The 24,555-nt window shown below is 45.6% G+C and overlaps 1 protein-coding gene across 1 annotated transcript in view; it reads left to right on the top strand.

The window, feature by feature from the left end:
- Positions 1–24,555, top strand: part of EPB41L4B (erythrocyte membrane protein band 4.1 like 4B) — a 131,080-nt gene that overhangs the window by 98,216 nt on the left and 8,309 nt on the right. The window contains exons 19-24 of the mRNA XM_040481174.1: positions 1,942–2,060; positions 8,677–8,802; positions 9,616–9,683; positions 12,562–12,660; positions 17,755–17,932; positions 20,173–20,250. Of these exons, the coding sequence (XP_040337108.1) occupies positions 1,942–2,060; positions 8,677–8,802; positions 9,616–9,683; positions 12,562–12,660; positions 17,755–17,932; positions 20,173–20,250 (668 nt within the window). The remainder of the gene's footprint in view (positions 1–1,941; positions 2,061–8,676; positions 8,803–9,615; positions 9,684–12,561; positions 12,661–17,754; positions 17,933–20,172; positions 20,251–24,555) is intronic.

Below are 24,555 nucleotides of genomic sequence, written 5' to 3'. Positions count from 1 at the left end.
CAAGAGCCTTGTGCATTTAAGCAGGAGCAGCTGAAGGATTACGGGTTACCAGTAAACTCTGATTTAATCCAATGTGGCGATGCTCTCACCACCTCCTTCCTTAGCTGTTTCTATTTCCACAGGCTCAAGTAATAGAAAGAGGACAGAAGCCAGGTGGCTAGAATCTGTACTTTCCTAATTACAGGAAAACCCCTTCTGTCCCGTTTCTGACTTCACCTTCCAAGAGCAAAGTGATGTCAGGGAGGCCCAGTGTTTCGGGTCCCAGTGAGAGAAGTTGGGAGATGGAGAGTAAGCAGTTCACAGCATTTTTAGCAATAGGCTAGGGTCATTTTGTATCTGTTACAACTAATAACAGTGGGCTTGGATTTTATACATCTGTTATTTTGGTTTTCTAGAAAATCCCTTTTATTATCCTTTACCAAAGAACTGTTCTGCAACAGACTGAGGGGGGAAGAGCTGGTTCTTTATCACACACGATGGGCAAAAGCACTGAGGTAGAGACAAGAGGCTTCAATTCTGGTTTTCACTATTGAGCCAAGTTGCCTCTTGGACCCTCAGTTTTCTCATCTATGAAATGGGATAGAGGATGTCTAGTTTATGACCAAGGAATCTTCCAGCTCTGACATTTCATGAGTCTGTGAGCTGGTGAAACGGATGAGCTAAAGGGCCTTCACCTGTAGACCACAGGGGATAATTCTAGGTTGGCTGAGCCGGAAATGGAAGTTCATCATTCACTTGGGGTTGAGGAATCAGAACTTGATCCCCTCATCACTATCCACATTGCCTTTCTAGGCCATGCCTCATCTTTTTGTAGCCAGATGACCGTAACAGCCCCCCTAAGGGGTACCTCCTCCGATGCAACCTCCATCTTGTAGCTGCCGACCTGAGAGCTCTCATCACAGACGGCTCTGACCAAAGACCTTTCAATGGCGTGTCACTGTCCTGAGACAAAGGCCATGTGGCCATACACAGACCTTCCCAGCCCAGCCCCTGCCAAGGACCCCAGCCTTCCCCGACTCCTCACTACACCCCAGCCACACAAAACTCCTCTCCTCTCACCAAATACTGTGCTGTGCTCCCAGCTCTGTCCTTTTGCACCTGCTACTCCCTGTGCCTGGAATGCTTTTCTCCACCTTAGTGACCTCCTACACATTTCTTCCGGAACAAGCTCAAATGTTGTCAGTGGAACCTTCTTTAACACGCCTTTCTGATTCCTAGCTTTGGAGTGCCTTCCCTTCTGCCGCTGTAGCAATTAGATAACTTTATCACTCTTATGTGGATTATCTGCACATGTCTCTGTCTTCCTCACTAAACTAGAAATGTGCCTCATTTATCTTTTTATTCCAGCTGCCCAGATCCCAATTGCAAATAATACTTGGTACAAGTTTTCGTATGTAATGAATGTTTAATAATTAAGGTATATTTCACTGTATTAATGGATAAATGGTAGCCAGTGGAAGGAGTGGTGGCAAACTAGTCCAAAATAGTACAGAAATCAAAATCCATGAATTTGGTTTTAGAAACGTAACATGGTTTTCAAGGAACATTCATATGCCTGTGAGCCTCAACGCTCATCTTTCTAATTTGCATAGTGTTTTTCCATTAATAAAGCATTTGTACACAAATGACCTCACTTAATATTCACAGCAACTCTGCAGGGTAATTTGATTTTCATTTTAAAATGGCTCAGGGGCTCAGAGAGGTAAAGTGACTTGCCCAAGGTCACCCAGCTCATATTGACAGAGTTAGGCCTTGAACCTTTGATTTTAGGTGTTCTCAGAGCCCATCAGCTGGTCATATTCAAGGGATTTAAGCTGCTGGGGGAGAAGGCAGATAGAAAGGGTACTGGGGATCAGGCTCTGGTGAGCATGTTTTATCACACATATCTCTATCACATATATATTTCAACCTCTCTTTATTCATTCCCCTGGCCACTTGTAGAACTGAGTCCAGGAGGACCTGCCCTGTTCAGCGAAGCTGCTGCCCATCTAAAGAAGCTGGAATTGGAAACTGTGAAGGCGGCGGGACCCTGGCCTGCTCTGCACATCAACATAAATAAGGTGCAAAGGACCAGGGGTGGGTGATGACCATGGAACTGGGGCTCACGTCAAACATCTGATTATTACCCTGGCCCACCTCCTAGTTTATGTGCCTTTGTCTTGGAGGGATTTCTATCTAATATTTCCTGACATTTCTGTTCAGTCTCTTTGGGTGAATTACAGCACGAGGAATTGTGCTCAGTGCTGAGGCTAATGGGCTGGACGGATCTGTTAGTGATCTCTCCTTCTGGAACTAAAGCCCAATGAGGAGGCACCCACATTTACCACCTTCCATTTTTACCTCTCTATATTGCTCTGCTCAGGCTGCTATAACAAATTACCATAGATAGGGTGGCTTAAACAACAGATATTTCTCATTCTTCTGGAGGCTGGTAGGGCAAAGATCAAGGTGTCAGTCAGTTTGATTCACTAGGAAGGACTCTCTTCCTGACTTGCAAATGGTTGCCTTGTAACTGTATCCTTACCTGCAAAGAGAGCTCACTCTTTCTTTCCTCCTCTTTTTTTTTTTTTATTTTAATTTTTAATTTTAGAGAGAGAATGTGTGTAAGCAGGGGAGAGGGGCAGAAGGAGAGAGAGAATCTTAAGCAGACTCCATGCTTAGGACGGAGCCCAACACAGGGCTTGATCCCACAACCCTGGGATAATGACCTGAACTGAAATCAAGAGTTGGACACTCAACCAACTGAGCCACCCAGGCGACTTTTTTTCTTTTCTTTTCTTTTCTTTTCCTTTCTTTTCTTTTCTTTTCTTTTCTTTTCTTTTCTTTTCTTTTCTTTTCTCTTTTCTTTTCCTTTCTTTTAATATTTTATTTTTACGTAATCTCTAGACCCAACGTGGGGCCCCAACCCACAACCATGAGATCAAGAGTTGCACGCTCTACTGACTGAGCTAGCCAGGTGCCCCTCTCTCTTCTGCTTCTTATAAAGCCACTAATCCTATCATGAGGGCCCCATCTCATGACCTCCTCTAAATCTGTTTACTTCCCAAAGGCCCCATCTCCAAATCCCATCATATTGTGGGGTAGGGCTTCCACCCATGAATGGGGGGGGGGGGGGTGTCACAGTTCACTCCATAGCACTCTCTATCTCTTACTCTGACAGTGCCTGGCACGTAGTGGATGCTCAGTAACTGTTTGCTGATGGAAAGAAGGGAGGGATTTAAGGAAGGAGGAAGAGAGGAACAGGGTGAAAGCAAAACTCTCTTTTGGCTAGACCTACTCTTTTTTTTTAATGTTTAATTTTTTTTTTTTTTTTTAATTTTAAGAGAGACAGAGAGGGTGAGAGAGAGCAGAGGAGGGGTAGGGAGAGGGAGAGAGAAATCCCAAGCAGGCTCCATGCTGTCAGCACGGAGCCCAACATGGGGCTCGATCCCATGAACTGTGAGATCATGACTTGAGCTGAAATCAAGAGTCTGATGCTTAACTGAGCCACCAGGCGCCCTTGGCTAGGCCTGTTCATATATCCAAATGAACAGCCTTATGAAAGCCAAATTTTATCTTAAAATGGTGAAAGCTCACCATTAAGTAATGATGTTAGCTGTATGTTATTGTAGCTGTTCTTTACCAAGTTGAGGAAGTTCCCTTCCTTTCTTTTTTAAAATGTATTTATCTTAAAATAGAGAGAGAGAGAGAGAGAGAGAGAGAGAGAGCGAGAGAGCACACACAAGTGGAGAGGGGCAGAGAGAAAGAGAAAGAGAGAGAGAATCCCAAGCAGTCTCCACACTGTCAGCACAGAGCCCAGTGTGGGGCTTGAGCCCATGAACCATGAGATCATGACCTGAGCTGAAATCAGGAGTCTGAAGCTTAACCAACTGAGCCACCCAGGTGCCCCAGCTCTGCCCCTTTATTAGAGGGAATAAGAAGAATTTGGAAGATCTGGCCTGGGAAGCTCTCCCTCCTTACCTGCTCTGGTGAGCATGGGAAGGTTACACCTCCTTCAAGGGCTCTTCCTCCACCACAGCCAACCCTCTAGCCTGTACTAGACTTCCAAGATTTCTTAGAAGACGCTCATTTCCCTACATGCCTACTTCCCCCAAATGGCAGCCTAAAGTCCCTTTGACAACACCAAGGGCCCACTCACCCACTTTTTCTTCTATACCACCCTCCCTGATGGCCAGCTGGAAAGAATCCCTCCTTCGGGGTGGCACTTACATTCACTCAATCAACGAATCCTTACTGAGCAGCCTCTGCTGTGCTCAATAATATCATGCGCTAATATATCATGTGGCCCCCGGATTGGTCTTCTTTCTCTTAGTCTCTTCGTTTTCAAACTTTTTTTCCTGCAGTCCACACAATAAATGGTTTTAACAGAGGCTTACCTAGAGTTTGACAGAACCCAAAAATATTTTGCAAGGAAATACAGCAGATAGCAGCAGACCGCTCCCAAGCTCTATGTAATTTGTGGTTGCCATGAGTATTGGTGGGCCATCAACAATAGTGGCTTGCTCTGGGTTAAAGTGTAGCTGAGACAACTGTGAGTTACTGCGCATTTCCCTGGAGCCCCTTTTTTCCTTTCTCTTTTTATTTTTTGCTACTATGAGCAATGCTGCTCTAAGCATTTGTGTCAAGTTTTTTTTTTAATGTTTATTTTTGAGAGAGAGAGACAGAGAGTGTGTGGGGGAAGGGCAGAGAGTGAGGGAGACACAGAACCCGAAACAGGCTCCAGGCTCTGAACTGTAGGCACCAAGCCCGACACGGGGCTCGAACTCACAGACTGTGAGATCATGACCTGAGCCGAAGTCGGACGCTTAACCAACTGAGCCACCCAGGTGCCCCTGGAGCCCCCTTTTTCTACTTCCACTTGAGGAAATACATTAGTAAGCAAGTGGGATAAAGTGATGTCAGATAACCTTGAGTTTGTCTTAACATATAGGCAAAGTATGTTACTTCACACTGTGACTCTTTATTATTAATCAAACATTCCATGCAACAGACCTCACAACTCTCCCTGATACCACAATTGGTGACCAGTGGCTTCAGTGGCTTTCAAGGATTGAGAATCCTCTGATTTTTCTAAGATTTGGATAAGTTCCTGTTCTTGATTTAGTGTTGAGAAGACATTTTCTTTTTTTTTTAAAAATTTTTTTTCAACGTTTTTATTTATTTTGGGGACAGAGAGAGACAGAGCATGAACAGGGGAGGGGCAGAGAGAGAGAGGGAGACACAGAATCGGAAATAGGCTCCAGACTCTGAGCCATCAGCCCAGAGCCTGACGCGGGGCTCGAACTCACGGACCGCGAGATCGTGACCTGGCTGAAGTCGGACGCTTAACCGACTGCGCCACCCAGGCGCCCCGAGAAAACATTTTCATCGCCCAGTTCCAAAGTGGTACCCAAAATTATCACAGGAATTTAGATCTCACCAGATTTCAGATGTGTAAACAATTTTATAAACAATTATAAAATGCATCTGATCATTTCTTTATCCCCAAACGACTTCTCCAAACAGATGGACTGTTTCCAACTATAATCATATCAAAGCCCAATTGTCATTTATTTGTATGTTTTAAAATCTGTATTTCAATATTGAATGGTAAAGCATCTTTTCACAATTCAAACTGAATGCAAAACACGACACGTGGTCATGCAGAAGAGAGAAAGCACAACATTCTTGGAACCATCCTTCAGGCTGGAATTATGGACTCATAGCCCAGATGTTTATCTCATAGAGATATCTTTGATGCAAACGTATTCGTAGAATGATAGTCAACTTTTCCAAAATTTATATTGGTTTTCACCTGGGTCAATTTGTAGAGCTGGCCAGTAGCTCCTGCTTTGCCAGATAGAACAGTAATGAGCCAGCTTGGGTTTTACATCCAAAAAAGGAGTTTAATATGACTAAATTCAAAGGGAAAATCAATGGTGAATTCCCATTCTTTTTTATTTTAGCAGCATTCATTGTTTTAAAATACATCTTCGGTCATTACTGCCAGTATAACTCTACCCCCTTAAGCAATTGTCAAAAACCTCAAGTGGGCTTTAGAACCAATTTAATTCTTGTATTCCAGCATCTCATTCCCAAAAATTACATCTAATTAAAAAGTTAACTCTTCACACACCAGTGAAAACACAGGTGCTGGTGTTGAACAATTGTCTTCATGTGGCAGGATTTATAAGTACAAGGTAAGTTATCCTAGAGCAATCCTGTCAAGCTCATCTTTCAGAATAAATAAGTTACTTATTTGCCTTTTGGGGAATGCTAAGTCTTTGGGGATAATGACTCCACTCAAAAGAGTCGGTTCTCTTCATACCCAACTTGATGGCTTAGGATTATTAGTGTCCTCATATCTGATGCTCTTGTGTGGTTGTATTTTCTAGCCAAAGAATCTAACGTGAAAGTGCCATTCAAATCTATTTTTTTTTTCTCATTTTCTCATCACAATAACCTTATGAAGAAAGAAACTGAGACCCAGGGAGGTTAAGGGGATCCAGTGTTGCCGAGTGGTCAAGAACTGTAGCTTTGCAGTCACCTGATCCTGAGTGTGAATCGTGGCTCTTTTGCATCCTTTCTGTGTGACTTGGGCAAGTGACTTACCATCTCCCTGCTTTGTTTTTCTCATCTATAAAATGAGGATAATGATCCTGTCTACCTTCAAATGGGATGGTCAAGTGAGAGGACCCAATGAAATGTGCTTAGTGAGTGCCTGGCCTACAATAAGCTCTCAGTAAACATGAGCTACTGGCATTATTTTTCTTTTTATCATCATGATCATAATCGTGATCATTATCAGCATCATCTTCTTTCTATGGTGCCAGAAAGGGAAAGAGCAGAGATTAAAATCCAGGTCTTCTGTCTCTGCTTATCTTGCTGTTACGTGAAATTGCTTCATTCTACGTGTTCTACCAAATGCTCCTCTATGTGTTTGAAGAGCTCTCTTTTCGGGGTGCCTGGGTGGCGCAGTCGGTTAGGCATCCAACTTCAGCCAGGTCACAATCTCGCGGTCCGGGAGTTCGAGCCCCGCGTCAGGCTCTGGGCTGATGGCTCAGAGCCTGGAGCCTGTTTCCAATTCTGTGTCTCCCTCTCTCTCTGCCCCTCCCCCGTTCATGCTCTGTCTCTCTCTGTCCCAAAAATAAATAAAACGTTGAAAAAAAAATTTTTTTTTAAAATGAAGAGCTCTCTTTTCTTTATTAAATGATGTCAACCAGCCAGTTGCCCTATACTTCCTCTGGGGCTTTCGTAACACTCCTGCTATGTGTACCAAGGTGCTCAATCAGACTTTCAAATTAGTAAATGAGATTACTTTTGGAACTTGCAGAACTTGAGGCCTTTGCAACATTTTGTTCTTGCTAACATGCCACATGAAGTCCTGATATCACTTAATTGACTTTCAGCAATCATATGGTCTTATAGCTTTCTTAGTAAGCACATCTCTTTTAATAATAACTCTATATCATTATAATCTTCTTTAGTAGGTATCTATTGAACACCTGCCGTGTGCCAAGCACCATGTTAGCACTGGAATATGCAGTGACCGCAATAGGCATGGTTAACATTAAGACATTAATTCCAGTGTGATTTCAGGTTGTACCTGAAATGATGATTTCAGGTTGTACACCTAAATGAGTATTTTTTTAATAGTTATGTAATTATCATAATGTCTATTATAATAAACATAATAGTCACCAAGCCTGTGATTTCAAAGATATTATTGTTTACGTACTTAAAATAGGTAGTGCCGGGGTAATCCACCGTAATTGGATCATGTAAACTATAGGTACCTGTTGGGGCGCCTGGCTGGCTCAGTGAGTAGAGTATGTGACTCTTGGGCTTGGGGTTGTGGGTTCGAGCCCCACATTGGGTGTAAAGATTACTTAAAAATAAAATCTTTAAGGGGTGCCTGGGGGGCTCAGTCACTTGAGCTCCCGACTCTTAATTTCGGCTCAGGTCACGTTTCCAGGGTTGTGGGATGGAGGTCCATGTCGGGCTCTGCGCCGAGCGTGGAGCTTCCGTAAGATTCTCTTGCTCTCTCTCCCTCTGCCCCTCTCCCCCCCTTGTCCTCTCTCTCTTTCTCTCTAAAAAACTTTAAAATAAAATAAAATCCTTAAAAATAAAATAAATTATAGGCACATGTTTAGTTAGTACCGAGGAAATGGGAAAAATAGTGAAGTTGATACCAAATTACACTCTACAATGAGGTAGCCCAGACACAGGTTTCTTGAGCTACGCAATTTTCAGCCAGATTTATTGTAAAAATACCGGTGACTATTTCGCACTCTTTCTCCAACAAGTCACGGAATTGAGTCTTTCTATGTAAGAGGTGGCGGTTATGGGGGAAACAGCGCTGCAGTAGGCTGTGGGAAACTCGAAGCTGGAGTCCTGGAGCTGCCCCAGGCTCTCACTGCCTAACTCTGGAAGAGCCTCTACTCTTTAACCTTCACCCCGTCCTCATAAGTTCCCTAGTACCTCCTCTCCCCACTTCACCAGAGCGGGGGAGGTGTGCTTGTGAATCCTTTGCAAACAGTACGAGCAGTGGCACAGATATAAGGAGTTGGTGACATACTTGGGCATGTGTTTAAGACTGTGCTATTTGCAGTTACGGTTGAACGGAAAGGTTGATGTAAGTGTTGTCTTTCCTCTTTGCTTATATAGTCTGTGGCGTGTGTTCTGGGTTTGTCACAGGCTGAAGAAAAAAAGGTTTCTGAGAAGACTCTTCAGACCCCACTTTTGCCTTCCCCTGTAGCTGATCACGTGAAGTGTAACATTTTGAAAGCCCAGCTGGAGAACGCATCCCGAGTAAGTGCTCAGGTACCCGAAGCACATGCATTCCTTTGATTTCGTGTCACAGGATTTTCTTCCCGCCATATAGAAGAAAGAGGCACTCTAGGCCTGAGATACTGCCAGTCAGGGTCCAGTCAGGAGACAGGAACCACACCTTTTGTGTGAACAGTTTGAATACCAAGAGTTATTAACTGGCATACACCTGTTAACTGTGTAAGCAAAGGGGCCGGCTCTGTAGGTTGTGATGGGTGTGAAGGCCACAGGCTGCGTCAGTGACCTCCAGCATCCAGTCTGCTGGCCTCACTGGCTGAGTGGGCGTCCTTTCCTCCCCCACCATTCTTTGTGGGACTCACCAGAGGCAGGAAGAACAGGCTTCTTTCAAAATCATATGACATAATTCCTCCCAGGCTTATTACACTGATATGAAAAGACAGATTCTGAATTCCTTTGTAAGCTGTGATATGTGAGCATAGAGCTGATTATTATTCCTGATCTAAAATGTGAGGTGGGGGATTAAAGTGTGGGTTTGACTTTTCCCACACCATCCCTTTCTCATTCAAGCGTGAGGTGGCACATAGCAGGGGCTCAATAAAAGTATGAATGCAAGGATTGATTGCATTTGAATGATTAAGTGTTAATCCCAATGATGGGGGATGACTCACGAAAACATTTTTTTTTTTGTTAACTTATATAAACACCAGAGAAAATTTCTTATTGACTGAGCACTTGGTGCTTTGAGTTGCCTTCACATCTCTGTAATCCTTCAAACGTTGGAGACTTGAAAGCACTTTGCTCACTAAGATACTCAGTTTTGACTAAGCTGCCTGTTTCCTTTAGCAGGTTGGAAAAGAGGAATCGACGTTTGTAAATATCAATAAGAAATCCAGTCTGCAGGATGCTAAAGTAAGGTCTGTTGCTTCCTGTTTGAATGGGGAAACAGTACTCTGTATCATCAATGTTATCCTTGAGACATTACTCACAAGGGCATTTGCTGATAAATCAGAGGGGAAAAAAAAACTGGAAAAAATGCGAGCACAAAGAGAGAGAAAAAGACTGGTTTAAAACAAAGACTGGCTTAAGTCTCAGAAATGCTGCTTATTCTCAGTTTTATTATTTCTACCTGCTGTGCTAACAAAGAAATCACTTTGAGTTGCTTTTCAAGTATATAGATAAGACCCTGTCATTCCCCTGCTTGATGTCATTTAAAGGCTCTGCATTGCTCTCAAGGTGGAGTCCAGACTTCTCAACAGAGCACAGGAGACCCTTTAGGACCTGGCTTCTGTCCTCTGTCCCAGCTCACCTTATCACTCTTCCCTTGGCCATTGATATGCTCTTCATACTGAGTTATTCTGTGGTGCTAGAACCACACATGTTCTTTAAAGCTTCCAGGCTGCCACCACTTTAACCCCAGAGGAAAACCTTCCTCTTCTGATCTCACAGAGAGCAGACACACTTTCCCCCCTGAGCCCAAGTAAGGAACAACCTATAGATCATGGTAACTCCATTGCCAGCTTGGTGGTCTACTAATACCGGGGAGGTCTCCCTAGGGTGCGTTTCCTAAAGTGCGTCCAAGGGTCACTGCATCAGTCTCTTGCTAAAAATGCAGACTCTTGGGTCCTACTCCAGACCTTTCAGATCCTTTGGGGTGGGGTGGACAGGAACCGGAATTTCAGCAAGTACCCCAGGAACCACTGCTGTGGACAATTCTCGATGTTAAAAATAAAACTAATACTTTTCTATGTCACCTTTGATTCCTAATCCATAGTTTTGGTATAACTCAGGCATACCCCAGGGCATATACCCGGCTGCCTCCTGAACTTTTCAAAATCTTTTTTTTTTTTTTTTAATTTTTTTTTTCAACGTTTTTTATTTTTGGGACAGAGAGAGACAGAGCATGAACGGGGGAGGGGCAGAGAGAGAGGGAGACACAGAATCGGAAACAGGCTCCAGGCTCTGAGCCATCAGCCCAGAGCCTGACGCGGGGCTCGAACTCCCGGACCGCGAGATCGTGACCTGGCTGGAGTCGGACGCTTAACCGACTGCGCCACCCAGGCGCCCCTGAACTTTTCAACATCTTATTCATCTCCTCCCACCCTATCCCACTAACCCTTCACCTGTTTTTCAGTCTTGGTTAATGGCATTATTACCTACCTGTTATCCAGATCTGAGGCCTAGGAGTCCTTGCCTTTCTCTTCCTTCATCCCTTCATATAATTGGTCACCAAGTCCTGCTAATTCAGTGTTCACATTTTCCCCTACATCTATCCTCTCCCCTTCATGACCCTAATCCTGGTCTACCTCAAGCCCTCGCTATCCCTCTGCCTGGATACCTATCCCCAGTCTTCGAAAGTGCTCCCGGCAGCCTGTTTTCACCAGTATCCTCCTCCTTGTTCTAAAGGCCTTTCTAAAATGCAAATCTGGGGGTGGGGGAGAAAAAATAAATAAAAAATAAAAAAATAAAAAACTAAAATGCAACTCTGACTAAGCCATTCCCGTGCCTAAAACCTCTAGTGACGCCTTGGCTTTCATTGTAAACCCTGGAGCCTGAGGCCCTTCACAAGGTTTCCGCCCCGTTTCTTCCCCTGCTGGAGGGGAAATCCCCTGCTCCTCCCTTGGGACCTCACCCATCAGCAGCACCAGCGCCTTGCATCCCATAGCCCTCCACTCTGTTTTCCACCTTGGAAGTCTTCCCTCCGTCTGGTTAAGTGAAATTCCTCCATGGAGCTTTCCAGATGCCAGTCACTCTACCCAAGTGAAGTTACGTGCTCTCCTGGTTGAATATAAGCTCTTCCAGGGACTATGTTCAGGTGACTCTAGGGTCCCAGCTTGAGGAAATCATGAACCTGGACTACACAGACTCCAATTCATTTTGCTCATTCACGTGTTTATTCAGTAAACATTGACTAGACCCTGGCCATGTGCCTATTACCATATTAGACACTAGAGGAGAAAGTGGGGATGCGGAATTGTTCATTGCCTTGCCAGAAGTTCCTTGCTGAGGACCTCAATTTGTTTTGATATCCTTTAGTCCCAGAAGATAATTTCTGGTTTTGTAAAATGAAATTAGTCATAACTACTACAACAATGTATGAAAGGTTTCCCTTAAAATCACTGTTTTGAGTAGGGCCCACTGGTTATCTGGCATATTTTCTTGAGGAAATATAGAAGTGAAACAGTTTCTAACATGTTCACCTATACACGATATTAAAATGTTTTAGAACAAGACTTAAAGGCCTTTTGATTATGCATTTTTCATATTAAATACGCTGTTTATCTTTTAAAAAATATATTCCATGCCATATTTAAAATAACACAGCTTCCAGATTACTTGGAAGTGAAAACGGGCTATCCACAGGTTTCTCTTTGCTCATTTTATAGGCAAAATCTGGTAATGAAGCAAACCCTGGAGGTAGATGTTTTGGGTAGGGAAGCTTTACATGGAACCCCAATTATATTCAATTCTTACCTGCTATATTTTCTTCCCTATGATTTTAGTTTTTATTTTTGGGCTTTCTATGATTTTTTTAAAGTTGTACTTAATAAATATATTTAATAAATATAAACAAATATTAAAATGTTATATTAATTGATTAATATTAATATTAAAAATAAATATGAATAATATATTTAATAAATATATTTAATAGAGTGGAAAGGAGGAAAAAAGGGTACATTGGTTATCAATGTTATTAAGGGTATAAATTAACTGAGAAAGCAGTCCCTACCGCCAAAACAAGACCATAAAACTTTTCTGTTGGTAATATTCTGTTTTTTGGTATGCCTCTAGAAGTCCTATTCCTATACGTGTGGAAACTACCCAACCAGCTGTGGAAAAGCCGGAAATCAAGCCTCCCCGAGTGAGGAAGTTAACAAGACAATACAGTTTGTGAGTTTTGTACTGCAAGTCTTTCAATTATAACCACAAAATTGATGCTAAATGTTCAGTTATAAATGCTTTTTAGCCTCTCACACCCTCTCCCAAGAGCCATCCTAAAAATACAGTTTGATTCCAATTTAAGTCATAATGGGACTAGACTTTTCTCGTTGAAGACCTTACACGGTTGGCATATGTGTTATTGATTGTTATGTAACAAATTACTCCAAAATACTACAGTTTATGTGGGTTGGAAGTCCAGGCATGGCTTAGTTGGGTCTTCTGCGTCAGGGTCTCTTACAAAGCTGCATTCAAGGGTTGGCAAGGGCTGTGGTCTCCTGCAGGCTCATTCCTGCAGTTTGGGGCAGGATTTGGTTCTGGCTGGCCACTGTCTGGAGGTTGCCCTCAGTTCCTAGTCATGTTGGCCTCCCTCGCTTTCTCCACTGGAGAAAGCACACAAGAAGAGCCAGAGAGAACTCTCACAAGGCAAGAACTCTCACAGCCTTTTGTAACCTAATCACAAATGACATCCCGTCTCTTTTGCCGTATTCTGTTCATCAGAAGCAGGTCGCCAGGGCTAGCCCACTCTCCAGGGTCAGGGATTACACACGGGCATGAATACCAGGAGGAGGAATCATCGGGAGCCATATCAAAAGCCGCCTCTACAGCATAATCGTGAGATGGTAGCCTGGTTTGTCAACAGAGCCAAAGCTGATCATTGAGCTGTATGAGACCTAGGAGGGGAGTCATGCCCAGAATAATCCAGAACCACCGGGGCCTGTCCAGTTTTGTTTCTCTTAATGAAAATTTCTTGGCTACCATGTGCACAAAGTTGTTCTAGGCAGAGCAAAATGACTTTGCCAGTTCCCATCTCAGGAGTCACAATTTATTGGAGGGAGAAACTGATTGCCAATAATTACAATCCAAAGGAGACAGGTAAGGGCTGTAATAAGAGGAGTAGTAGTTTAGTAATAGCAGCAGTGCTAATCACAGTGGTGGTTCCCATTTCTTGACCTTGACTGTGGCACTATTCCTGGGTGTTTAATTGGTCAGAGGACTGCAAGAGGATCTTTGGGTGCCATTGAAAGCATGTGGGCCTGGAGTCAGAAAGGCTTCTTTCTGTTAGAGCCCTGGCTAGGTTACCTCTATAAACTCTGGGGGGAAATTACTATTTCAGCCTCTCTTTTTCTGTAAGATGGGTGAGGTGATACCTACCCCTGAGGAATTTTTTGAGGGTTAACCTGAGATAATGTGGGTAAAGCCCATAGCAAAGAACCTGGCCATGGGATGAATTGGTTCCCTTTCCTTTCTTTTCAAGGACCTGAAAGCCTCTGAGAAAAAGTCAAGTTTAGAGGGTACCCTGAGTGCAAAGTGTAGGCCAGTAAGGGTAACTCAAGATGCAATGCTCAAACGGCCGTCTCAGGCCTGCCACCTGCACCTTGTGAAAAGGAAAAGAGGCAGCCACCTCCCACCTCATTAGCCTTAATAGAACTCTGGACAGTTACAGCGGCTGTATTTCCTGGGAAAGCCAAAATGGGTAATTCAAATAATTAACAGTCCTAACGGTTTCTGGGGGACAAATCAAGCCATGAAAAAAATCTGCTCCCCTGAGGATAAAGCTGTCGGGATTAACCTTTCCTTTTACATTTTGAAACTCCAAAGGTTATTATCACCTATTTGGGACATGTAACCATGTTGGAAACAATGACTAATACATGGCCTGGAAGGGAAGAAAATTTAACTCACTACATTGGCTTGTTTAAGTAAACCTCTAACTTCACATGTATATTTCTTAAGCCACCCCCACCCCCCACAAAGTGTTCTGTTTCAAAAATCAAAGACTAGCAGGATTTTCCCCATTAGTAATAGCAGCAAAATTAATGGATGGGATTTAAGCTTGTGCCCCATTAATAGTTCTTAAATCGTTGACACTGGTCACCACTTATTTGCTCATCTCTTCTAATCACAGATATTGACAAAGTAAATAAGCACAATGTCAAGGAATACAGATGGGAAAAACTCAGATTTTCAGTTTAAAAAATATTTCTACATTACTATTATTGAAATGCACACACACACACATACACAGCCCTTTTAGCTGTCATAGTATATCTAGTTCTAGGACAGCAGGATGTGTGTTTGGATTTTAGGCTTTCCCACAAGAGCATCACAATGTTCAAGTGCTCTGAACAACTTTTCAAATTGCTGCTTTTAAGGATGTAAACAAAAACCCCAGCCATGTTCTTTCCTGGAAATAATGACAGAGGGAGGAAAAGTGTGGCTGTTATGTGCAGAGAAAAGAGAAAAGCAGAACTCTGTAGAGTTTGAGGCAGGAAAAACGTCATCTTTCTATGGATACCAGCCAGTATGTTTAGAAAATGATGAACTGCTTTATGTTTTTCAAGAAATATAACTTTATTATACATCTAAACATAGTGTAAAAGCCTAAAAATATTCTGAAGAGAATAATATTCCAAGCCTAAAGAGAAAAGGTAACCGATCCCCTAGCATCATGCCACCAGAAATGACTGATGTTCATATTTGATGACTATTATTTTAGACATTTCCCACATGTGGTTAAAATGGAAAGAAATAATTCCAAAGAAAAGACTCTAACTACACATAAAATTGTACTGATTAAATGATATTTCATGAATTTAACATGAATTTACCTTAGAAACGGAGGTTGAATTGAAAGATGTGATGAAGTTAGGTAGATGTCTCTTTGCTACAAGATCTAAATTAGGACAAAGGTTATAAAAACCATCAAGAATTTGGAGTCTTTTTCAATTTTAGGCGGTGTCGGTTGACTTCCTATTGTGAAAGATGAGCTTTGTTTTTTGTTTTTGTTTTTGTTTTTTAATGGCAGAAAATAATTTTAGCCCCACTTTTCCACTTAACTGCTATGTGACCTTGAGGAAGTCATGTTACAATCAGCCACTGGATATCATCTACTTCTCTGAAGAGTGGAGACCATAATGCAGGGCTGTTGTGAAATTCAAATGGGCTAATAATGCATGTGTTACTGATCTGACTTACTTCATCAGCATGGATCCAAACATGTGGCGTCTTATTAATGTTCCTACTTACTTATTCCAACCTCACCTGTTCCCTTATTAATAATAAACTCTAAATCCTCCTCTTGAGGCTTCTACATACACAGAATGATCTGAAACCCCCCAGGACCCCTCCCTCAGTGAGTCCTATCCACAGCAATTGTATACCATGGCCACATTTCCCAGGAGGTCATTGCCATGGTGAGGCCCCCGTCAGGCACCCTGCTCAGGCCACACTGGTGCCCACTGGCCATGGGCCTTTTAGCTACACCCTTGCTCAGCCATCATTTCTAAAACATAACCACTGTGCCAGTGTAGTTCTAGAAATTCCACACGGAAGCCCCTTAGGGAAAGTGTGTCAGGGTCCCCGAGACTCCCCTCAAGTGTGATGATAGCATAGACTATGTGGCATGGCCCAAGGTTTCAGGTATGCAGTGACACCCTTATCAGGCAGGATATTCCAAGGGCCCAGAGGTTCTCCCAGGAGCTCCCGGTGGCCAGAGGGTCCTTTGGAATATGCAGAGCTGGAGCACCCCAGGCCTGCAGAATTAGCTCTTTTCTGCAGAGGCAGCAACGTGGTTGGCATTAGGGGAGAGAGGGCTTGTCTTAATTTCTAGAAGTTTGAGAAAATACTGTCTATACTGAGAGGGGGAGATTGATGGTGCTGCTCTGTCCTGTGCCAGTATGACCAGATTAAAAGGGCTTCCTGCCTTGCCATACCTTGTGGGAGATCCAACCTTCCCCACAAATCCACACCCTGGAGACAAACCCAGAATGTCAACCCAGACTTGTCCTCCCTCATGGTGACTTCCTGTCTAGTGTACTTTTCTGCCTGGATCATCCCATTCCATCAGAGAGCTTCTAAGACCAGAGCTGCTGGGCCCCCAAATAAATGTGCCCAACTCCTCCCCTGTAACTACTTTATGACCCCAAAGGAATGGTTGCTGTTAGGCCACAAAAGGGGCCATTATCCTTTTCACTCATGGCAGTGGGTTCTCTTTTAAACATTTTATGTATGTATTTATTTTTAATGTTTATTTATTTTGGGGAGAGAGAGAGAGAGAGAGAGAGACAGAGCTTGAGGAGGGGAGGGGCAGAGAGAGAGGGAGACACAGAATTCAAAGCAGGCCCCAGGTTCTGAGCTGTCAGCACAGAACCCAACGCAGGGCTTAAACCCACAAACCATGAGATCATGGCTTGAGCTGAAGTCGGATGCTTAACTGACTGAGCTACCCAGGCACCCCACAGCAGTGGGTTCTTTAATGGCTTGTATTTACCCTCCTAAAGGAGGCCACTCCCTTGGCTTGGTGGCTCCTCAAAAAATTAAGCATAGGACTACCATATGACCCGGCAGTATGACCTCAAGTGGGATTCCAATCCCAAAGAATTGAGAGCAGGTTTTCAAACAGATGTTAGTACCTCAGCAGGTAAATGGATAAACAAAATACAACCTGTCACTGCAATGGAATATTATTCAGACATAAAAAGAAATGAAATGTTGACATAGGCTACAGCGTGGATGGACCTTGAAAACATTATGGTAAGTGAAATAAACCAGATACAGAAGGACATATATTTCATGATTCCACTCGTATGAGGAACTAGAATAGTCAAATTCATCCAGCCGGAAAGCAGAACAGCTGTTACCTGGGGGCTGCAGGGAGAGGGCATAGGGCATTATTGTTCAATGGGTACAGAGTTGCTGTCAAGGGTGATGAGAAAGTTTTGGGTGTAGACAGTGGTGATGGGTACACAACATTGTGGATGTTTTGAATGTCACTGAATCATATGCTTACCAACGGATAAAATGATAAATATCATATATGTCTCTCCATAATAAAGAAAACAATTCGAACCTGTTGGCAAATGACAGAAAATCCAGCCCAAATTGGCTTTGGTGAAAATGTCACTGTATCGGATCCTGTAAGCTGGACATCTGGCAGACATCTGTTTGGGGAGCTCCCCCACCCCCTCCCGGCCCTCCCTGCACTCCCCACAGCCTGTTTATTGTTGTAATGAGCAGAGCTTCATGTGCTTTTAGTAACCGCAGTGATGAAGATGACCTCCCTCCCGACCTGGCCGAGGCAGTAGGAGCGTCCACAGCCGCAACCACACACACCACCACGGCCACCACGCAAGTCTCAGCGCCACTGGTGTCCCCCAAGGGCCACAAAGTCAGCTCGCCTCAGAATTCAGAAGGCAAGGGCCCGCTGTCCCCAGGGGCCAAGGTATGGGGGGAAAGCCCCGAGAGGAGTAGCTGCATTTGCTAGGAATTCAGTATAAATGTAGTGCAGGGCATCCCTCGAGCATTTAAACTTGGCACAATCAACTGTGTGCTCGTAAAACAAGGGTAGCAACCACCGGGGCAGGGTTTTTATAGAACTGTCCCCAAAAGATGACCTAACAGTTTATGAGACACAAATGGCGTAAGAAAGACCTTGTACATTGTACTTTAAGAGAAATGGGAGAGATTTTTGAGGGTGATTTTGATTTTAGAATATCATCCCTATATAATCCATTATTGCACCGTAGAGGTAGAAAACAAGAAATGTTTTTTGCCCCATAATGGAAAACCTGGAGGAGTGAAAACATAGGAGCGTCCCCATCTCATTCCTTATATCAGATGGCCGATACAAATAGTTTAAAAATGGGAAATATTATTTTCTTCGTCAGTTTGAAATTTCGGGAAGTTGCCAGAAATGTGAATGGGCTGTGACAAGGCCTTGCTCAAGACATTTCTCTTGGTTTGCTCTGAGTGCCCCTTGGCTGCGGTCACTCTACGGCAAGTGGTCCAAATACATTCAAGCCTATTGCTCTACAAGTAGATGCCAAGTCAAAGGCTGCTTGGTCTGTGGACCCCACCGAGGAATGGTGGGTGCATGGGGTGGGGGCCCTGAAGGCAAGACCAGACCCCAGACTGTGCTTCCAGCTGCTCTGTTCACATGCCTTCTGGCTGCTTGCAATGAGCTGTCACTCCACAGCCCTTGTTTCTCCAAGCCTCAGCTTCCTCCTCCTAAAAATGAGAATAAGATCTGCTTCCCTGCCCAGCTTATGGGCCAGTGTCCAGTCCAGTGGAGGTGACATCTGGGCAAACAGGTCATGATTCCTGATAGCCTCTAAGTAACAGTGGGCCAGGCCACATCCTCCTTGACCAGGGCCAGTCATTTCTCAGCTCCCTTCCCAGGGTCTTTGGGATACTTTGTGGTCCTCAATAGGACAGGCTGCTCAGGCCGGGGACTCCGCAGCCAGCGGCTGGCCCGAGTGAGGCTCCCTGCTTTCCTGCAGATCAGCTCCTGGGTTCCCCTGTCTTGTGCAGAATCCCTGATATTGCTTTGTCCCAAGTATAGACACAGGTTCCTATCACAGATTCTTCACCATGGTTAAAACCAAGCGAAAATATTTATGAAACAAAGGAGAATTCAGTGGGGATGTGGGTGGCATCGTACCAGAGGCCACAGGGCTCCCTCTCCTGGCCATCTCTCTCCTTAGGGCCCTGCTTGTGCCAAGTTGATGGGGTTTATTTTTTTTTCCCACAAAGGGCCTCCAGGCCTCCCATGCTGCTGAGACCCTAGGACAGGAGGAAAAAATGTTTTCCCAAAAACTGAACATGGTTTTCGGAGAATACCTCCCTCCCACCATAAAGATCTTCCTAATTATTACGCAGATGAGGGTTTTCTTTAACTTCTTTTTTCTTTTATTTTTTTAATGTTCATTTTTTGGGAGAGAGAAAGAGAAACACACACACACACACACACACACACACATACACACACACACACACACACACCCTGTGTGAGCAGGGGAAGAACAGAGAGAGAGGGAGACACAGAATCCGAAGCAGGCTCTGAGCCCTCAGCACAGATCCCCATGCAGGGCTTCAACCCATGAACCACGAGATCATGACCTGAGCCGAAGTGGGACGCCCAATGGACTGAGCCACCCGGGTGCCCCATTTAAATTCTTTTTTAAAGCGAACCCTGTGCCACACATGGGGCTTGAGCTCACAACCCTGCAACCCTGAGATCAGGAGTCCCATGCTCTACTGACTGAGCCAACCATGTACCCCCTGCACCCATGAGTTTAGCTCCTTGAGGCCTTGGCCCTCTTGATCCAGGATGGGGTCTTTGCTCTCTCTATATTCAAAGGACTGTTTGAAGCATCTCCCCCTCCAAAAGACCAGTCAAAGAGCACCGAAAGCACTTAAAGAGAAGTTGTTGGCACCTTTTAAAAGAAGGCAGTTCTCTAGCTACATACTGTTTCTGCCCATTAAGGTTTCAGAAAACATGTGGGGTTTGGTCTCTCCCACTTGCACGCTGCTGGGCAAGGGAATGGTATAGAGGACTGGCAGAGTCATGGGCTCCGTGATGGGAGGGAGGGAGAGGAGGGAGAGGAAACTGTGTTTTCTGGTGAAATTCCCTTGTCCGTCTGGAGCCGGCACTAACCAGTGATGTTTTGTGCGCCTTCCTAGAGTCCCTCTGACCGAGGAGGTGCCTTTACGTTGGAGCCAGGCGATCTCCTGATGGACTTCACGGAAGCTACTCCTCTGGTAAACCTCCCAGTGTGCTAAAACCAGAAAAGCCCCAGGCTTTAGAAACATCTTAATAGTGGGGCGAATGCACGGAGGTGGGCATTGCCACTGGGAAGGCCCTTCCTCTTGTCCTGCTCACAGCCCGGAGCCTCGGGGATCAGCCTTCGTTCAGGGGTTCAGGGTTCGGGCGCATGGTTCCCTCTACCTCCCAGAGCCCTCCAGGGAGGTGGCGCTCCCTTTCTCCTGAGGGAGGCCACAGGGGTCCCGCCCGGCCTGTCTGCTGCTCCCATAGCATGTAGGGCTCCTCGGTGCTTGGGTCTTGGCTTCTTGGCTTTTCCGGGGCTGCTCCCTGCATGCCCACCAAGGGGTATCTTTCACTGCCGCTTCTAACAACGTGCTCCGGTCTGAAGCACGGGCTCCAGGCCTTCTCTCAGCTTTCCAAGCCCCTCGTGCCTCCCTGCCGTCCTCTATCCCTTGCATACATGTCTCCCCTTAGGGATGGTCCTCATGGAACTCCTGCAGGTGAGAAACCCTGTCGGGGGAGAGAGCACTGGACTGGGAGTCATGCAGGCCAGATCTGGCTCCGGTCTCTGTTCCCTTCCTTAGGAGCCTCGTCATGGGATAGAGGATGCCATTGTTTCTCGTGTCTGCCTAAGAATGTTCTAATGATCACGTGAGAGAGAGCCCTTGACGACTGTAACAGCACCATAAATGTGTGTGACGTGTTGTTAGTAGTGTTAGATGACACAGGCAAACGTGGAGGTACCCTCGGCTGGGCTCAGCCTGATACTCAAGTGTACTTGAGCATAAATTGTGGTCCACACGTGTGGAACGTGAGTCAAAATACCTCCTGAAAGCTCACTGCTCACCTGGCTTGCGTGAGGCTCTGGGAGTGGACAGGGCAGCTAGAGGCTGGAGGGGAGTCGGGTTGATAAAGGGCCAGGATCGACAGGAGAGCCACGTAGGACATGCCAGGGGGAGAAGCCAGAAGTGAGAGTCATTCAGGACTGGCTCACTGGAGGAGAATATGGTGGAGAGGAAGGCTTTCCAGAAGGCTTTCAAGAGGAGGCAAATGAGGCAAAATGCTGCCTAGGCCTGAGGAATGATCGCCGTGTCTGCCTCAGCTGGCACAAGGAAATCATTTGTGATTTAAACAGTTGTCCTTGTCATCTGGAGAGTTGGTACAGTCTGAGAGCTTCGAGTCAGCATGTTTGGATAAACAGCCGAGAACCGACAGTGGGCAAGACACCCTGGGGTCTGGGAACCTTCAGAGTTCCTTCCTTCCCATGTTGGAGAAAACGCAGCTGACTTACTGATGGCCTTCTTGTTAAACAGATTGTCATGATAGGGTAACCCAGAAGCAGGGCCTTCCCTCACCTCGTCCTCCCTTTGCACAGATGGGGAAATTGAGTCCCAGAGTAGGGTAATCACACAGGGACCGAGCTTGAGCCCGGCTGTTCCAGCTCCTTCTCTGGTGCCCTGTGCATCATCAGATTGGGCTAAGCCTGGCATCTGGATTTCAGGGACTTGCCACTTTGGAAAAGAACAATGCCTGGAAGAAGGGCTATGTCTAAAGCGCTCCTCAGACTGAGACTGCAAACCCTCAGCTGGAGGGCAGCAAACCCCGGAAGGACCCGACAACCCCTGGGGCACGACCTGAGGGCCTATGAAGGCAGAATGGGGAGAAAGCTAAGTTCCTAGACCCACATTGAAGAAAACATGCCAGGCAGGAGTAGAGGACAGTGGGGGAAGATCTCTCTGTGAGTTAACCTCTTAAGCAACTTCCAGACTGCTGGAGCATGCTGCAATTAATGTCATAAGAGAGTCTATAGAAATGGCTACTGCTGTGAAACCCAGTGCCTAACCCTGTCTGGGGCCACTGAGAAGAAGAAGGCTTCATATTGCTAGGGTTTTGAAGTATGAGTAGGAGTTTGCCAGATGGAAGTAATGGAGCAAAACAATCTATGCGGAGGGTACAGCATAAGCAAATACGGAGTATTTATTAAACATTCTGGCATATCTAAGAAGTTGAGGTATGTTACAAAAAAACATATTGTGGCTCGGACAGGAGTGATGAGATTCCCTTAAAAACCACTGTGTTGCAGATCCAGCTGGTGGATCTGCTTGCCTCATCTGTATCCTTTCTTTGACCATAATGGTCTGAGATTAGAAAGGAAGCAGCATCTGCCAGGGACCCAGAGTTCCTCTGCTCTGAGGCGCTAATGCCTACCAAGTGAGTGTCCAACCTCTGCTTGTACCCTCCTGGCAAAAGGGAGCTCAGTCCTTCTCCGAGCACACCTTGCTTCCATCTCTGGGCTGCTCTGAGCTCCGAAACAGAGTGTGGGGTGCTGCACTGCCCTGGCACGGGGCAGCTGACGTCCTTTCGCTGCACTGAGACACGGCTGCCCGCGTCACAGCTAAAGTTTGCAGTGGATGTGCGTTCCCAGGATGAAGTGTCCCTTGTGTTGCTTGTGTGGACTTGAGGTGTGCGTGCATGTCCACAGGGCACATTCCCACAGAAGGGGTGCGGAGGGCTGGTATTTTGATGCCAAGAGCCTGCTTCATTTGGGGCTTTCCTTGGCACTACTGGCTTTGATTTTGCTTCACTTCAGAGTCCTGTCTCCACCAGTGCCGAAGGGTTCTAGAGAGGAAGGGGGACTCTGACAGCCTGCTCCTCCCGTGTGGACCTTTCCCCTCCACCTCCTCCCTCTGCTCCTCCCAGGATCATAGAAATAGAAGCAGTAGTCCCTTCTGTCCTTGTGGAGGTGTATCTGCCCCAGAGGCTAGTGGAGGAGAGCCTGGATTTAGGGTCTGGGGCCAGATGAGACTCCTAAAGTTACATTACTACCCTGGTTCCGTGGGCCGGAGCTAGAAGAACAAGAGAGAGAGAGAGCTGGGACCAGAGTCTCTTGCCTTCATCCAACGTGGTCCCACCTAGACATTATCAGCGCTAGTTTAACCCTTATGGCTCCAACCCTGATGATCCAGTCTCTGTGTGGCGTGATTTCCAAAGAAGCGTAGTCCAAACAGCTGAGAATAATAACAAGTTTCAGTCTTTAACTGGCATCTCTCAAGATCCAAGATTAAATTATCACCTCCCTGGTAACACTTCTCGAATCACAACTTGCTTCCTTCTTAATTCTCTTGCACCCTGTGCGACTCCAAGGATTTTCATCCCCATACTCTCCAAAAAAAAAAAAACAAAAAACCACATTCTTTCCAGCATCACTCCTGCAACACTCTTTTCCTATTATCTTTTCTGCTCCAGTGCCCACTCTTTTATTATGTAGTTCAGTTTAGCAACATCAGCCCCACAACCTGTGCAGCTGTTGCCTGCCCATTGCCGGAATCTGCATCCCAGACCTGGCAGTCAGGTTGGGGTTTCTGCCTGGGACAGAAGAGGTGGGTGGGGCAAGAGGGGTGGGGGAGGGGCGAAGGCAAGCGAGTGAAGGCAACACCCCTGTCCATTTGGTACCCTCCTTTGGGAGGTGAGTGTGGGCACATCCACAGGGTACAGGTGTTAGCAGAGTGGAAGGACGGGGCATTTACATATCAATCGTGTCCCCCACCCCAGGTCTAGCATGCTAGCTTCTTTCCTCTGGTGACACACACACACACCATGAGCATCTATGCCTTCTGTGTTCCCAATGCTTTCTCTTTGGGGCTTGTCCCTCCCCGATCCCTGTACTTCATGAACCACTCACCCAGCTGCAAAGCAGCGAGAGTCACAACCCAGGTCTGTTCTGGGCCAGAGAATATTAGTCAAGAGTTCATGTGCCAGGCAGGAGACTGGCCTGGTCAAAGGAACGTTCTGTAGGACAAAAAAAAAAAAAAAAAAAAAAAAGGCCTGTGTTGGGTGTCAGAAGAACTAACTTTCCATCCGTCTGAACAGCCTCATTTGTATTTTGAACCTCATTCTATCAGGAGGGCTGAAGCTTGATCTGAAGTCAAATCAGGGTGCCTGTTCCATGTTCTTGGGGATTCATCTGTCTTCTCCAGGGCACAGGGAGACGGAGGGAAGTCTATTTAGGTTGTGATGTCATCTGTTTGCTGATACATCTGGGGCACTCCCTGCTTCCCTCATGCCCCTTTTGGTGGGTGGGAGTCGTGGTCCTGCTGCCATGAGCATCTCTACCTGTTGCACATACCACACAGCCATTCTGCCCCAGCTCTACCTGGGCAGAGGAACACTTGTCCCCCTCTGCTCTTTAATCCCTGTTCCCTGGCCTCCACCTGTGGAGCTCAGGCCCCTCTGGTCAGACTTCCTAATGTCTACCGCTCGTCACTTTGCCTCTGACTTTTCTCTCCAGTCCTCAAACTGGC

This window comes from Herpailurus yagouaroundi, unplaced genomic scaffold (genome assembly GCF_014898765.1).
Source record: "Herpailurus yagouaroundi ecotype Mexico unplaced genomic scaffold, PumYag 160, whole genome shotgun sequence".
Classification (NCBI taxonomy): Eukaryota; Metazoa; Chordata; class Mammalia; order Carnivora; family Felidae; genus Herpailurus; species Herpailurus yagouaroundi.
This window is presented reverse-complemented; position numbering and strand designations above follow the sequence as displayed.